The sequence below is a fragment of the Falco naumanni genome, chromosome 9 (assembly GCF_017639655.2).
Source record: "Falco naumanni isolate bFalNau1 chromosome 9, bFalNau1.pat, whole genome shotgun sequence".
Lineage (NCBI taxonomy): Eukaryota > Metazoa > Chordata > Aves > Falconiformes > Falconidae > Falco > Falco naumanni.
In genome coordinates, this window is record NC_054062.1 from 23,624,912 (window position 1) to 23,641,780 (window position 16,869).

General features: G+C 48.1%; 1 protein-coding gene across 6 annotated transcripts in view; it reads right to left on the reverse strand.

The window, feature by feature from the left end:
• Nucleotides 1–3,895: 3,895 nt before the first annotated feature.
• WBP1L (WW domain binding protein 1 like) overlaps nucleotides 3,896–16,869 on the reverse strand; it is a 65,510-nt gene continuing 52,536 nt past the window's right edge. For 5 of the 6 annotated variants that reach the window (XM_040606242.1, XM_040606241.1, XM_040606239.1 and 2 more), the window contains 2 exons: nucleotides 7,754–7,915; nucleotides 3,896–6,296 (listed from right to left, as the gene is read on the reverse strand). In XM_040606242.1, the coding sequence (XP_040462176.1) occupies nucleotides 5,563–6,296; nucleotides 7,754–7,915 (896 nt within the window). In that variant the 3' untranslated portion in view covers nucleotides 3,896–5,562. Of the gene's footprint in view, nucleotides 6,297–7,753; nucleotides 7,916–9,101; nucleotides 9,241–16,869 lie in introns of those variants that run through there. The other variant, XM_040606245.1, reaches the window with a different exon arrangement.

A 16,869-nucleotide genomic window follows, 5' to 3' on the forward strand; every position in this document is an offset into this window, starting at 1 on the left:
GGATATCTGAAACTGGAGAACACCTCCAGTCACAGATGCTTGCATGGAGCTCATGCTCCAGCTGGGTTTCCCCATTTGCCAGGGCCAGTACGTGCTGTGCCCGGCCCTTGGGACCAGCCATGTGCCGCAAAAATGCCATTACACCGAGCCCAGCCCCATTGCAGGGCATCTTGCCCCCTGCCACCACCCACCTCCTCCCAGCCAGGAGGAGATGCTGCTGTGAGGGGGTTCAGCACCCAGCACCAGCTGCCTGGAACCTCGTGAGCTGGTAAACAGCCTGCGGAACGGCTGCTCCCTGCTCTGGGAACAGGCAGAGGCACTGCTGAATCATCCGGCTGGTATTTACGCCCTGACAGCTGCTCTGGGGCCCTGCTGCTGTGCCCAGCCCCCTGACCCCACCAGACAGCTTCACCTGGGCTGCTGGCAGTGGGGCAGCCGACAGTGGCCCCTCCATCCTCCCACCCCCTCAACCCCCTGCAGAAGTCGGGGTCCCCTGAGACCCAAGACACACAAATCCACCACCTTGGACAAGCCCTTTGGCTTCATTCAGACCTGGCACTGGGTGGCCCGGCAACCCAAAACCTGGGGGGACAAGGCAGCCATGCCCATGGGAGAGCCGGTGGGGACCGTGGCATCTGCTGCCAGGCTTTGGCCAGCTGAGTGTGGGCAGCTGCTGGGAGCCCCAAGGCTTTTGTCACCAAAATAATCCTGCTGCTGTAATGGCTTGGGCCGTGTTGGCTCCCTGCCCCCACTCTGGGGCCTTTGCTCAGGGCAGGAGGGAGCAGCACTGAAGGGCTCGGAGGGCAGCTCGCGGGGCCAGAACCCAGGGGCAATGTCCCCCTGTGGCGGCGGGGGTCTGCGTGAGAGGAACCGGTGACGGTGGGAAGGCTGAACCTTTTTCGTTCGCAGCTGTTCCCACACTGCACCCTGGGCACCCCACGAAGCAGGGGCGCCGCTCACCAAGGCAGGACCCGAGGGCACCAGGCAGAGCAAGCCTGAGGCTTTCCACGGCACAAACACACTTTGGGGGGCACAGACACCCCCACAGCGCTCAGCTGGCCCACCTGCATACGGTGCTCACCTCAGGAGCCCGCCCAGGTCTGAGGGGCTTCGCTTTGTACCAGGCCCTGGCCAGCCCCCAGCTGTGCTGGATTGCTGCAGCCAGCTCAGGAGCGGGCGACGCTCAAAATACCTGTGGTGGGCACAACGCCAGGCGAGCTGAGTAAGCACAAGTCTTGGGACACAGCTGTTCGTCGGCTGAAAACAAGTCGAGAAACGACCTGGCAGCCTGTGACCCCCTCTCCGGCTCGGAGACTGCAGCACTTGCACCACCGGCATGACAGCCCCTGTGCAGGCATCAGTCCCATCGGATAAAAACAGATCTGTGCTGCAAGGGAGGGGGGAAACAGCTCTGACAAAGAAAGGCAATTCTTCCCCGCCTTCTTCACAGGCTGCTTGCTGTGGGATGCTGCGAGGCCTGCCCCCAGCCGGGGGGCTGCCAGACTGCACTCCCTCCCAGCCTGGTCCAGGCTTTCCCTATATAAACAAAAGAAGAAAAAAAACCAAAATTGTGGGAGGGTGTATGTCCCCCAGCTATGTTGCACAGGGAAGGTGAGTGAGGGCCGGGAGCCAGCAGCCTTCAGGGAGAGGCAAGGGGAGTTTATTCACCGGAGCAGGACCATGCCCCAGCTCCCGGCCAAGCTCCGCCGGGAGCAGGTCACGGCAGGATGAGCATGGCTGAGGTGTGCGGAGGAGATGAGGTGGTGTGCCCGCGGGAGCCGTGGGAGCCCAGTCCACGTGGGGCAGGCAGTGAGCACGGCCCAGGCTCCCGCCACAGACACACATCCCTGACACATCCCTGGGCGGTGCCCTGGAGCCCCCGGCACATCCCTGAGCGGTGCCCAGGAGCCCAAAGCTCCCACCGCCCAGCAGCAAGGCCTCATGCTTTCAGTGACGCTCATCACCTCTGCTTCTGTCCTGGAGGCTTGCTCAAGGTTTCCTGCCCTGGGACATTTCCAATGAGTACGTGTAACACCCAAGCTTAACTGCACCTCAGCTTTCCTCAGCCTCAAGTTAGGCGAGTACAAGCTCCGAGAGCGGGCTGCCAGCAAGCACCAAGACACACAATTCCTTCCTCCTCCTCCTCCTCTCTTCTGCCAACACCCACCCCCTGGGCTGTACAAACACTCGACAATGTGATGCAGGAAAAATCACACGGGTGTTCCCAGGGTGCGAGTTTGCACTGGTGGAGCCGAAGAGTCCCCTGGGAACACTGCGGTGATGCTGCAGTACCCACTGGCCTGAGGAACCCCCACTGGCCCAGGGGACCCTCCCTCTGAGCCACCACACAGTGCCCTGCAGCACTTGTCCCCAGGTGACGCACCCCAGCTCCCCCAGGCCATCCACCAGGTCCTTGCCCTTGGAGCCAATTTCAGCAGCTGAAAACATGCAGCGTAAGCAGCACTGCACCGCCACGGGCTCCAGCAAAAACAGACTTCCAGTATTATTGGCATCAACGCTTAAAACATGTTGTAGAGAAAAACACTGTGCAGTGGATTGACGCTAACCTGCTCTGAATTGAGCTGCACTATTTGCAACTCTGTTTTAGAACAAGATATTCACGACTCCCATAAAACACTCGCCCCTTACAGGTGGAAATGGGTGGGTTTGGTGCTCTGGTGTTACAGATTCAAACCTGCCCGTGTCCTCACATCTCCAGCATTTTACACCCACAGCGTGCATTCGGAGAAGAGCTGTTTGGGCCATGTCACCTTTCTACAAAGGGATACACTTGAGGATCAAGCACCTTTTTTAAGTTCCAAAGCCGGAACTTTGGGAGTTCTCTGCCTGCCTGTGTTTTTGTCCCTGAACAGGCACCAGCCAGGACGCCTCTGAGGAGCTCACCTGCCCGGCGTCCTGCCCTGCACCATTCCTCCCCACACCAGCTGCCTCTGGTCCAGGTCTAAAAGGCTGAAGCACCAAGAGCCACGCTGAAAGTCCTGCTGCTCCTCAGGTACACGTGAGCTTAAGAGATGTGGTTTGTACCCCATTTGAGGTTTTACAGTCTTTAAAAGCCTGGGAGAACCCCAGGAGTCACAGAACAGGCACACCACTGCTGCTTTCTGACTTCCTGAGATTAGAAGCATCACTTTGGCTTACTGGTACTCACCTCTATGTCCAGAGAAGAAGTCCTGCCGTCCTGGGGATGGCAGGAAAGCAAACATGGAGATCTTTATCTTATGCCAACAAAAACGTTGGCAGAGGGTCTCCCACTGGCATGGGGCTGTCCCTAGGACTTACAGCAGTAAAATCCCACTCTGTAAAGACTGACGTGCTTTTTTAGCTTCCTCTGTGGTGTGGGGAACACAGCCAGGTGCCAATACGTACAGAATTCCTAGCAGTGGCACTGGGAATCTTTAACTGTCTTGTTGAAAGATCCACGCGGTGGATGAACACAGCTAGAAGTGCCCAGTCCCCAGGCAGCCGCAGGGCACAGCGAGCCAGCCGGGCTCTGGGGCACGCACAGCCTCTCTGCTACCACTCACGCTCCAGGCACCCAGGAGTGAGGCCTCCTGCATGCAGAGTCCTTCCTTCTTAAGAGCACCCTAAGACACAAACTGAAGAGCTGATTTCATCAGCTGTTCTGACGGACGAGAAAGGCTGCAATGGGCAAAGGAGTGATTCTCCTAAACCTTGTAAGGTAAAAGTCCTCTCCTCAAACACGTGGGTAAAATACTGAAGTACGTATCACTTTTCTTGCTCTGTCATTTGTATCCAGCACAGTGTTACATACCTCCAGTTTAAAAAAAAAACAAAACCAACAATAAAACAGAACCACAAACTAAAGAAAAATTTTGTTCTTAACTCACAAAATGATACACATACACATGGGCAATTTATCAGAAAAGGCATTATATTTTGGTTTCCACCTTATTTAAAACTGATTTTGGTTTTCAATCAATCAAATCTGAATGTGTCCGAGTTCAGTTTTCAAATTATTTTTCCCCATAGCAGTAATGATCTGGATGACCATAATTATAAAAGGGATGGGGAGAAAACCCAAGAACAAGAGAACAAGATACGTAGTCTGAACTGTGCTCTCTTCCACACGAGCACTCTAGGGAATGTTAGTTTCAGCTCTTTTTTTTGGCTTTTTTTTTTTTTGTTGTTGTTGTTGTGTTTTTTTCCCCTTCAGGTTGTTACTAACAAAATCTCTACCGTTAATTAAAGCAAAGCTACAGTAAATTTTCTTGCAGTCTTACAGCAGGCTTTCATATTACCAGTAGGACTCGCATGCATGGATTGCAGTCACACACACACACGCTCACAGACATTATACAGTAGCCAGTTGCCACCATTAAAAAAAAAAGAAAGAAAAAGAAAACAGACATTCATTTCTTTTAAGTGGTCAACATTAGAATCGCACCAAACTTGAATCAAGAAAAAAAAAAAAATACTGCACAGGTCTTCCACATCTACATGGTAAGTCATCCCTTCGCAATGGACGGAGCTCTCGTCTCCATTTGTTCAACATGCATCGCTGAAGCTTGAAGGCACACTGGCCAAAGAGAGCCCTGTTCTTTTTTTTATCATCTTAACTCAAATGTGCTGCTCTTGGGGTGCAAAAAAAGGAAAAAAAAATAAAGCCAAGCCCTTTTGCAGCACACCTGGAAAAGGTCATTCAGAGACCACAGTACTTGGAAGGCAGCCCAGCTGCCTGGATTCTACTTCTAACTGTGCTCTTGGAGGCATTGAAGGAATACACTTGTCTTTAAAAATTACATATAAAGGCAAATTTCTGCAAGCCCTTTCTTTTCAAACTGGTTACAGTAGACTACCACTCCTTCTGGAAGAAACTGGTCCTTCAGTCCCCAGCTTCAAGTGGGGCATTTCCAACCTGCCGTCTTAAACACTGAAGCACTAGAGACTACAGGGCTGATCTGTAAAAAAACCCAAACAAACAAACAAACAAAAAAAACCCCACAACCACAACACCAACAACCAACAAAACCAAACCAAACAACCAAAATCCCCCACAAAACTAACATGAAAAGAAATCCCCAATGCCTCAAGAGCACTACATCACACCAGAACTCTTGGGCTACTGACTGCCGGCACTGTCAGAAGCTGCTTGCTTCTGGGAAGACACCTGCTGGAGGTTGAAGCCTTACGGTGATTTCGTATCCTCCAAGGGTGAGATTTGCTGAGCTTTACTGATTGCGAGATAAAGCAGTGTTTCAGAAAACTAAAACCAACAAACTCGTAATAACCATCACCAAAATCACCATTGGGAAAATTCCATTTGTTAGAAGGTCTCATTGAGAAACATCAGTCCCTGCCCTGCAGAGCAGGACAGACACCATTAACAAAACCCAGAGCGACCCGTCCCCCACAAGCCAGGCCTTCGAGGACTAGTCCCCGAGTTATATTGGAGGGGGAGAAAGAAAAATAAACTAATAAACAAGGTTGTATCTCCTTTTCCTCCTGTTAAAGTTTTAATCCTCTTACTCCACTTTTATTTCTTTGTTTTTTTCCCCCAATTCTTCCTTTCACTCTGCCACCTTAGCTGGGGGAGTTATTGGTACAAGCGTTCGGAGAGTCCTGCTCATTTATTGTGTTCAAAAGTACACACACTGGCTGCCGGGGCAGGTGGTGGTGGCTGTGTTCGCGGTGCTGCTCTTCTGTGGCATTAAAAAGCCCTTCCTCCTCGTCCCCGTGGGGGTGGCCACTGCAGCTGTCACAGAAGTCCAGGGGCCCATCCAGAGCATCATCGATGAGCCCGTCAAACTCCTTGAGGTCATCGTCATGATGGCCCCGGTTGCATACACAGACTTCAATGCCCGAGTCGCCAGTGAAACGGCGCTGCCTGCCCGGCGTCTTGTCCTTCACGTCGGGAATGGCACTGCTCTGCTCTAAGCTCTCAGAGCTATAACCTTTTAGCAGTTCCTCCTTGCACTCCGTATCCTTACTGGGACTGGCCGATAGCTCAGCTCCCGTGCTGGTACCACCAGGCTCCACGCTTTGCATTTTGGCAACTGCTCGTGCACCCAGTGTGGTGGTGGAGGGCTCAGGGTCCCCAGGGCCGGGGGACCCCGTGTTGTCAGTACTGCTGTTATTGCCACTGGGTGCTGCTGAGCTGCTCTGTGCTGGCTGCAGGTTTCTTGGTGTGTCCAGGATTGTGTTACTGCTGCCTGCTGGGATGCACTGCTGATGTAAGGCACTATATGGTGGGGGGGGTGTCGGTGGTCGGTTCACCACTTCCTCATAGGGAGGTAGTAAGTAATTTGGCAAAAACCCTAAAAGTGAGAGACAAGGAGGAGAAGTTATTGAATGAGCAGCTTATCTCGGGAAATGAGCCACTATTACAGGTCAGTATGTCATTTGTCATGTGCCAGCACCTTCACTCTGAACAGCTTGATGGGATTTACAAGGGGTGCCAAAACTTGGCCCAAACGAAATACGACATGTTTTAAGAGAAAGCAGCAATCACAGCACAGGCGGGTACCATTACAGGAGGAGACAGACACAGTTGGGAACAGCGGCCTGATCTCCTGGCTCAAGTCTACGCTTAGGGCTAACCAGGCAAACTTCCCCACGCCACCCCGTACCCTGATACGGCCCCATAAACCACACCAACGGATGGCCTGCGTTGGCTGCAGGAACGACCTGGGAGATAATTCACCAGTCCTCCCCAACCCTGGTTTCTCAGCTGAGTTTCCACTTTCAAGAGCAAAGGTTTCCTCTCACAAAGCTTTGCGCAAATACAGAAAGACATGAGCAGTTACAAGGAACTTGGGATCCTGGCTTCTGGTTGTTTTAGTGCTGGACTCAGTTTTTCTGGTGTGGTCAGAGTGAAATGGCAGTACGGGCAAGACAGTTTGGTTTATTTTACTTACAGCCCCTCAAATCTATGAAAGATCTTGTTTATTTCTTAAAAGGCAACGAAATAGTCTATACAGACAGAAGAGAGATAAATACTAGAAACACTTAAAGACAGCACTGCAGTTTTTCATGTGCAATTGCATATCCCTGGGATTAGGGAGGAAAACGCTGCTGGGAATTACTTCTGAGGTGGCTGCAAGAGTTTAACAAAAAAAGCAAGTTGATACATGCAATTTGACAGTCCATTACAGGAAACTCAGCTGTGGTACCTCCGGTCAAAAAGCCAAGACTTGCTGTTCTCACACAGCGTAGCAGGGCACAAAGGAGAGCACAAAGTGATTGTACTTTCCCTGAGCCACGGGTAACAGCTCTTCTGTGCAAAGTCCTAGGGCTGCTCACCAGCAGTGTGGTCTGGGAACCACAGCACAGGGTGGGAGCCAGCATGGTCCCTGCTGACACACCACTTCCACCCAGCCCGTGTGACCAAATTTCATGAAGCCACTTTCCACACCTCAGTCCCACCAGCGGCAAGCACAGGCTGGAAAGGAGAAGCATCCATCAAGTCCTGAATGAGCTATTGAAAGAACTTTCCCAGAACAATACCCAGGGAATCACTGCACTCACAGAGCCAAACCAAGGGTAGGTATGAAGGTGCTGTAGCCGGTGAGGTTCAACTCCAGACTTGAGGGTGCTCAAATGCATCCAGCAGCTGGAATATGCCACCTCTTCTCTACAAGCCAAGGTCAGGGAGTAAAGCTGCCCGTGGCCTCTTGCTGAGCCCACCCACTGCTCCCCACTTCCACTCAACACAGGAAACTCGCTGCTGCCCTGTTCCCCACAACCTCCAGAAAAAACTGTGTGAGGTACATACGGAAATAAAATGGCAGGGCTGAATAGTTATGGGCTTCCCGGTAAGCGATCAGGTTGATCTCGTGTTGCCGTTGCTGGGCCTGGAGACGATGCTTGGTGCGTCGGTGATGGCAAACACAACAACAGCTGAGGATTATGATGATGGTCCACACCAGCCAAAACCCTGCAACAGGGGAGGGCAAACGTTAGCCACAGCCAAACCCAGGAAACCCCATGAGGGCGATGGAGAAGATCATCAGAAAGCCTGGATCTGAACCCCGCACTGCTCTAAAGGCAGATATACACGTTGTGCCAGGACGCTTCAACTCGGACCTGACTGCGTGGGGGACTGCTACGCTGGCAGCCTTGATAGAATCTGTACGCACTGTGGTACAATGTGGAGTACGTTCAACAGGCACATCTCTGGAGGAGAGCGAAATATGGAGACAGGGCTAAACTCCCCCCCTCCCCTGTGCCATCACTCCCACCCCTTGGTTATCATTTCTTCCAGCCACAATTATGAGCAGAGCTGTGAATAGCATTGAACTTGTCTCCCACAGCCACTTTGGTTTGAAAATAACAAACAAGACACAAAAGACACTGCAGATTGACCACAGAAGAAGAGAAAAACCCCAAGCACTATGTTTTGCTTTTGTTTGCACTGCTCTTTAATTTCCAGCCCAAATCCTTCATTGTTATGTTTAACAAAAACATACTCTTTTTACATAAATGTCTCAAAATATTTTTAAAACTTATTTTTGTATTCAATGTCTTAAATTACCCAAAATTAAATTAAACTAGCCCCCCACTCTGAATCCTCAAGAAACCTAACTTCTACTCCGTTTGTGGCCATGGCTGGTTTCTGTACACTGTCACACTGTACGTACACTGCTCCTTAAAAGGGAATTTTAAAAGAGCACTTCCTGAATTTTCTCCACTCCCTCTAACATGTGGAATAACTCCCCCTTTCTGCAAACCCCCCTTCATGCTTGCATGCATTGAAAAATGCTTCCAAGACACACTTCAAAGAGCTACAACATTCACTCCAGATTATGCTTTTGTCTCCTGAAACTACAGCGCACAGCTCTACCTGCCTCAGAGGTGTCTGTAAGTTCCTAAGTTTTTTCTAAGCTCAGTTTTTGCAGCTAAGAATCCAGGGAGAGCTCCCCCTTTAGAAACACGCAGGCCTGGCAACCACTCCTCATGAGAGCACAACACCGGTTTTCTTTCAGTAAGACCTCTGCCACTCTGCATTATCCCCAAACAGACAAAATCAAGACTCCTAGTGCTACAGCCCGTTTTCAGCATGGCCGTTTTGCCCCGTGAGATCAAACTGCTTTTTTCTCCCCAGTAAAAACCTCTGGTCTCACCTTTACAATACCTTGATGTTTTCAGCATCCCCTGCAGAGTTAGCGATGTTTTCTCTGCTAAGAGCTGGGTGGGGAAAGGTGACCAGTTTAGGAATTTGAAGAATGAGAGGAGTACTGCTCTGGCTCAGGACAAAGTGCAATCGACCCATATCACCCATCTCGGAGCCCCACACTGGGCTGTTTGTAGGTGAACTGGATATGCCACATCATGCCTCCAAGCATTTTGAGCAGGGACTTTCACCTCCCTGTGTCGTAACCCAAATTCTTCATGTATTTTGGCACAGCAAACTGAAATCTCTCTCTTGCCTTGCACAACCAATTTCCCTAATGGACTGGATTCCCCTTGTACCTAAACTCATCAAATCCTGCTATCAAACGAAGGTGTTACGAGCTCGAATTTTTTTGCTTGACTAGAGATCAAGGTTCCTAGGTAGCTTTTCTAGCCAGCCCACTCAGCTGTGCCATTGAAGGGTGGAGAGTAGACTGATCTTCAGTCCAGAGAAGCAAAGGATTAAGCACTCGAGATGCCTTTGAACGCCCTTCAAACCAAGCTAAGAAAGCGTCCGTTGCCCTCCAAACACCCTCCTGCTTCTAAAAAAGCCTTTTTATAGAAACTAGGAGGAGTGGTCTAGTCCACTCTTGCCTTCAAACCCAGGCATTTGCAACCACCCCTGCAGCCCCATCGCTATAAAAACCTTGCCACGAAAACCCAATACACATCATCTCATAATCTGAAGATCCCACCAATACACTTTATTTCTTCCTAAAAGAAGGTCCCTTGGCACTTACTCACTAAGGAAGCAAGAACACACTCATCAAAACCAGGTCATTGGCACAGCACACCACTATGCACTGAAGCAGGCCTGCAGTTCATCTTCTAAGTACTCCTTATTTTTGAAGAGCAGTCCACGATCATGCATTCAAAAACAATGGAAAATTACACCCAGCTATCCTGGGATTTTAGCTACAGTTATGAAAACAGATGCTTTTTAACACATTTGATCACATCCTTTCCCAAAGACTCTAGATGCAATGGCAGAAAGCAGCACTTAATTAGTTAAGAAGTCCTGGAGAACTGCCACTATTAAGCAATCTCAGCTGTAGCAGCCGAATTTTTCTGCAGGGAATAACTGCTCCCACCCAAGCCTGCATCCAGAAGATTAAAAAAGTATTTCTTTAGAAAACTTCTCTACCCATTCCAAAGAAATCCCAAAGTGCTTTGCAGACAAACCGATGCACAAGCTCAGAGTAGGGGTCAAAGTAAGCTCAGCCATTCCTGGGAAGACGTGTGGCAACTCTGTAAACAACAGGCAGTAACAACATACAACAGCTTAGGATAATAAATTAATGTTGGATCCTACTGAAACCGCAGGTGGCATTTTAAGTAAACAGACCATAATTTACTGGACGGCAATCCGGCCATGGTGCCAGGAACACCACCTCCATTCTCATGCAAAGGGTCTATGCACGCTCACAACCACAAGTGGATGAGAACTGCTGTTTTTCATGGGAATTTCCAGAAAAAAGCCCAAAACACTAATACCATGTTATTGCCTGGTTTCATTAACTGCTGACACTTCCTAGAGCTTCTAGGAATTACTCAACCCCTGACTCAGCATGAGCCCAAGGACTTGTCTGGTCAATCACAGGAGATCAGCAGCGTATGCCCACCACAGCCATTTGCTGGCCTGGCTTCTGGTGTCCTCCTTAATGATTTTGTCCCCACCTTGTCACGCAAGCGCACATCAGCACCACAGGGCTGAAAGCCCCCCCCAGCACATGGGAAGCAATAAGATGAGGCACCCATAGGTGCTGAGGCACACAAGGGGCTCCTTGGTTGTCACTTGAGCAGAGGTGCCAGCACTGAGAGAAGGATTGGGGACAGCTCTGGTTGCACACCCAGCATGGTGCTGGGAGTCCAGGGCTTCCATAAAAGGCTCCACAACATGCCCCAGCCAGAAGTTTGGGGACAGCTGCCATTTTGGCTGCAGAACAGAAAAACTGTAAAATCCTAGCAAATATATAGTATGGTCATTTATCTGGAATAAAGCTATGCATACAAGGCCAAGCGTAGTTGTAAATATTATGTCTAAAAGTATGGAGCGAACAGTGAAGATGTCCAGGGCCGAGCCGTGCATTTGTACACCTGGTGATGCTTGGCTTGAAACCAGCAGCAGGGAGGTAAGCCGAACACACCACTGGCCCATGCACCCAGCATTATTTGGCAGGAGGGGAAGGAGGGGAACTTCAAATCCACCAAAAGACAACACTACACAAGCAGGAAACGCAGAGGCTAAGCACAGTAGCAGTACACACTAACACCTCATTCGTGGTAAAAAGCAGGTAGCAGCCCTACCTCATGCTGAAAATGGGTGAGATGTGCAAAGGCAACAGAAGTTTGGCATTAAAAGGTCTCTAAAAAGTCAAGTAAAACTGGACTTCCAGTTGCCTTCACTGTCCCCAAAAGCCTTCCCCATACACAAAAGCCTCCTCCATGCTCTTCAACATGCGCCTCCTTCCCAAACAGACACAACCTGGTTTTCGGCTGCATTGTGCTGAGCTATTGCTGCAGTCACTGGAAAAGGAGACAAGGTTGTGAGATACCAGGCGTCCTGAGCCAAGTTTGCCGTTAAATGTTTGGTTGGAGAGAGAGGGTATTTCCTATGCCAACCTGGCGGCGATCGCTGGAAACAAAAGCTTGTGGCAACCTGAGGGCAACATGACAGGCAAAGCATAAACAGGGTCTTTGGAAAAACAATCGCTGATGGACAGCACTGACAGAAGCGATGCACCAGTTTGGAGCTAAACATGCACCAAGGGTGTATCAGACTTGAAGGTAATTGCAGGCTTGCTCTCGGTTTATGGAAGAGTCCAAAGTTGAAATGCTCTCCAGTCCAAAAAGGGCTGAGTCCTGAGAAACACTGCTGTATCTTCTATCAAATCCACTGGTGATGCCAATGGGTGGATAATGATGCAACCAAAGAGTAAATCAGACACAGCCAAGGAGCTGAGTTTTGCCAAGAGATTTCTCTGCCAGAGCATCAAAAATCTTTCATGAAAACAAAAAAAGTACCACCAACCTCTAACCCAGTATCAGAGAGGCTCAGAGCTGTAAGCTCTACACAAGCACTGAGCTCTGAGAATCAGAACAGGAGCTGCAGAAATACCGGAACAAAATTAGCTCCCATGAAAGCCATCTCCCACAAGCAGAGGGAAGACCAAAGAAAGACGAGGCTGCTACATTTACAGCATCCTTGGGAAAGTGAGCCCCATCACATGCACCAGAGCTGTTTTCTACCAGCTGTGAAAGAACATGCCAGGCTTAAAGAAAACCTTTCTGGGACACTGAGCATAGTTTTGCTCAAACCTAAATTATTTTATTCTTAATTATTCTTAATAATTATTATTTATCATTCTTAAGAATAAACATTCCAGAGCATTCCCTCCTCATGAAAAAGGGGGGAGCAACGTTCAGTCAGATGCTGTAATGTGTGTGCTGCCTGTGACATTGCCGTCAGCATTCCCGTTGAGGAAAGCTCCTTTTATCCCGTGTAAAATTGAAAAACCTTTTCTGGAGCATTCCAAGGGTAGGAACAGAGAAGTCTGCCCTCGAGTTCATGGTAAATTTGAGCAAATGCCATTGCACTGTTGGCAGGAAGTCCCCTAAAAGAAGCCAAAACATACTGCAAAGTGGGTTTGCGTCTGCCTGACAAGCATCTGGGTAATAGCTTTGGCTCCATGAGAGCTGGTTCTGAACAGAAGTGAGACAATTTCATTGACTAAAAAGTGGTGTCCGAAACTGTGGCCTCACAGTCAGCCATGAATGGAAAAAAATTGTCTTTCACAAGGCCAATGCTATCACCAAAAACAGGACAGAGATTTACTTCGTACCACAACCTGGACGCACTTGGGTTTAATAGCGTCCTTAGCACAGAGACTGCACTGTCTCCTGCCACTTCAGACACGAGCCTGTACGAGTCAGTGCCACTGCTCAAGAATGCCAGATGAAGGATCCAGGCCAAAGGCCTATGAACATTTAAAAAAGGTAAAAAAAGAAGCTGCTGAATGACATGGTCCTCTCCTGCCTGCCTCTTCCATACCTCCTGCTGCGTCCTCCACCTCTTCTTGTGCCAGCACAAAGTTGTGCACAGCTGTGGTTTGAACTGGTTTGAGCGAACCAGAGCAGGTTGAAACTCATCTGCCAAACACAACAGCAGCAAGAGAAAGACTGTGACTTTCAGTGACAGTTTTATGTCAGTTTCAATCAGTGGAACTGCAGTCCCAGCCTGACCACACTGCAAGAAAAACTTACTGAATATTTGTAGAGTACAATGACAAAAGAAAAAAGCTGAAGACACATCCAACTCCTGCTCACTTGCTCCCAGACTGGTAACTCAGGCAAAAGGAGACAGCCGTTAGCTGCAGCTGGTTTCTAGTTTTCAGAACAGTGTCCAGTATACATGGTACACCCACTGCCATGAGATAAGACAGAAAAAGACAGGTTCCAGAAAAATCTTTGCTTATCTTGCAATGAGAATCAACTTGAGGCCGTAAATCCGCAGACACTGGTTTTATGCCACTCTCCTGGAGAAGGAGCCTTTGAAGAGCAATTGCTCCTGTCCTCCAGAAGACATGTTTCTAAGTCCAGTCAATTCCAGCTGACTTACCCCTCCCAAGACATCTATGTTGGTAAAACACATGTTAAACAGTGGTCTAACACAGATCAGAGGGGAACGACCCAGCTGAGACCACGTCCAGAACATCTGGGAACAAGACATGGAAAGGGTCTGTACCAACTGATCTGGGTATTTGGTGAGGAGCTGGGTTGGAGGTGCAGAAGGCAGGGGGAGAAAGAACACCAGCATGCTCTCTTGCCCTTCCTTGCTGCTTAAAAGAGCAAGTGGAAGTGGGCCACATGGGGCAAAAGCCAGTATCTTCACAGTCAGGCTACGCAAGACAGCTTGCCTTCTCTTTTGGACTTGTGAATTCTACTGAGCCACACCATATTAAGCTTAAGATGATTCTGCTGTCTGGATTAGGCTACAAAAAAAAAAAAAAGTACAAGAAAACCAGGAAACAATTCCCTTGGTGACCCTATTTATCAGGAGTCTCTGCATGGCTGTGACATCAGTTTCATTTGCCCTATACTGTCAGCTAGGCATTGTCATGGGAGGGTTATTGCTGAAGCATCAGCTGAGGAGTAACAGCAGCCAAAAGTGAAGTTTGATAAACCTAGGAAAGAGAAAGCAAGTACAACCATGCAGGAGGCTGAGTGAAAGGCAAGGAGCAGAGCAAATCCTACTCTGAAAAAAGGACACTGTTATACTGAAGTATAAGATAACACAACACAGGGTAAAGAAGAAAACATGGGACTGACGTGTTGTTTGAGTGAGGGTTTTGGAGACTGCAGCGAAGTCTTGGAAATGAATTCCTGCTATAAAGCTGACCTGGAACATGTACGTGGTACAGCAATTGCTTTAGTTTTAGCAGCTAACCAGATCCTTGCCAAAATTTTCTGGCAGCATGCTTTTTGGGGAAAAGAGCTGTCTAGAGAGTCCAAGAGGAAGCGTGCAGAGATGAGCAAAATGTTCAAAATCAGCAAAAACATCAACTGTGCTGCCTGCAAACAGAACATTTTTTTCCTGTACAACCCTTCCACTAGGGCCCAAACAATCAAGATATTTTTTTTTCCTCTCAGAAACAGCGGGGCTCAGTATCCGTGCTAAAGCTGCCAAAGTAAAGTAGGCACATCCAACATCTGAATACTCATTCACTGCCAGTGCTGGGCTTTGTACAGTACCTAAATGGCCCAAGACCAGCTAAGCCCTCTAACTTTGAAATCCTGCAACTGAGCTCTTCTGCATGCAGTGACCAACTGCCTGTTTCCATGCTGCACGATTCCTGAAGCACAGTGTACTATTCTTCCAACCACATTTTGCAAAATACTTTCTACAGTTTTTCTTGCTGTGCTCAGAGCCTCTAGAATCATTTAATTTCATGCTGGTCCTCAATAAGCAAGGAGACACACAAGGATGGACATCAGGAGATCTGGAAGTGGTTTTCAGTCCACATTATACACTTAAACTTGGGAAAATACAGGATGTCTGAGCCTCAGTTCTTAATCTGCAAAATGCTGGAACTGCGTTCCTCAGTTACTTTCTCTCCTGTATTTTGAAAAGTGGTATTTTCAAACATTTAAACAGTAAGACACCTGTGAAAGACAAAGACCAACACTGGAAAACTCCAGCAAACACAACTGTTAGTAAGAAAAATCCAGCAGATGCTGCCATTCTCCCAAGACTACAATCTCCCTCCTGGGGACCATGAACTCTCTGGAGAGCCCGAAGATAGTTAGGCTAAAATGCTGAACCATCTCAACCACCACCCAAACACCTTTCCCTATGTAAGGAAACACAACAGTAAAGCCCCTTCTTCCCTTTTACTTTTTATCATTCTACTCCAAGAAAATGAAAAGATACTGCACTTTTTTCTCCCCATGTTACCAGCGACTAAGCTTGAGTGAAGATTTAATTAGACCTTTATACAGCTATTAGACCTATATATACATACACACACATACATAAATCTGGATATAATTTTATTATTTGGCAATATGGCACTTTTTTTTTTTTTTTTAATAAGAGATGGTGGGGAATCTGAACCAGGCTGTTGTCTAATTTTAAACACAGGCTGTCCACCTGCTTGGCATATCATGTTCTCCATTCCTCTGCCCCACCCAGAACATAATGAAATAATACCTTGATTTTACATCCTATTCCACCACCCTCAAGGACTGGTTTATAATTACTGCAACCTTACTTCCTGTCTAGAATTGCTGAGATCAGCCATTTCAAAGACAAACTTCCCTTAAATTCTTAACCAGGGAAAAAGATCCTCTTTATGGGAAAAACTCCAAGTGGCCACAAGACAGGATCACATTTCAGAAGGCATGTCCAGCAAAGACAGACTAGTTTTATTTTCCATTTCAAATGCCACCCTCCTCTGCTGCTTCTCCCTGCAAAGTTGTGGCGGTAAATAAATCCAGGATTTAATTCAACAGGACTAGCAAGAAGGTCTGCTTTCAGGCACACAAAAGCGTGGTGGTCTGAGAAGGTCAACAAGAGCAGAAGTTTCTCAAAAGCTACTTCAGTACATGCATACACTGGTTAAAAATCAAAACACAAACCACCATGAAGCCATACTTAAAAGTTGCTGCTAAGTTAACTGTTCATTAACCAGAAGTTATTATTAACTTTTAAAAAGCTAATCTGTGCTCAAGAATGTAAAGCTGTTGCTCTCCACACCAACAATTCACTGCTCATATTAAGACTATTTACATATACTATCACTGCTATTTACCTTTAAAGTCTTAAAGAGTGCCTCACCACACGTACCTACCAAAGATACTCAATTCCTGGAGCAGTAGGGTAAGTTCTGCAGCTATGGTCACAAGCTCTAGAATATGAGTTTTCAGTTAAAGGACATGTTCCCCCTACGCCTCCTCTCCCCTCATCCCAGAAACTTTTTTCTAACCCTCACAATGGCAAAACAAGCTTTGAAAACATTAACTAATTTTAAATCAATGTTGGACGTTTGCCTGAATTTGCAGAAAGCCTAGAAGAACAGGTCTCATGTTTGCATTATTCCCCTCATCTCAGTGTGGTACATGATGTTCTCTGCAACGCAGAAGGAATGTGAACCTCAACGCAGACATCCATTTCTCCCAAGGAACCACCCAGCAACGTGTGCCACTAGTATGTTTATTCCA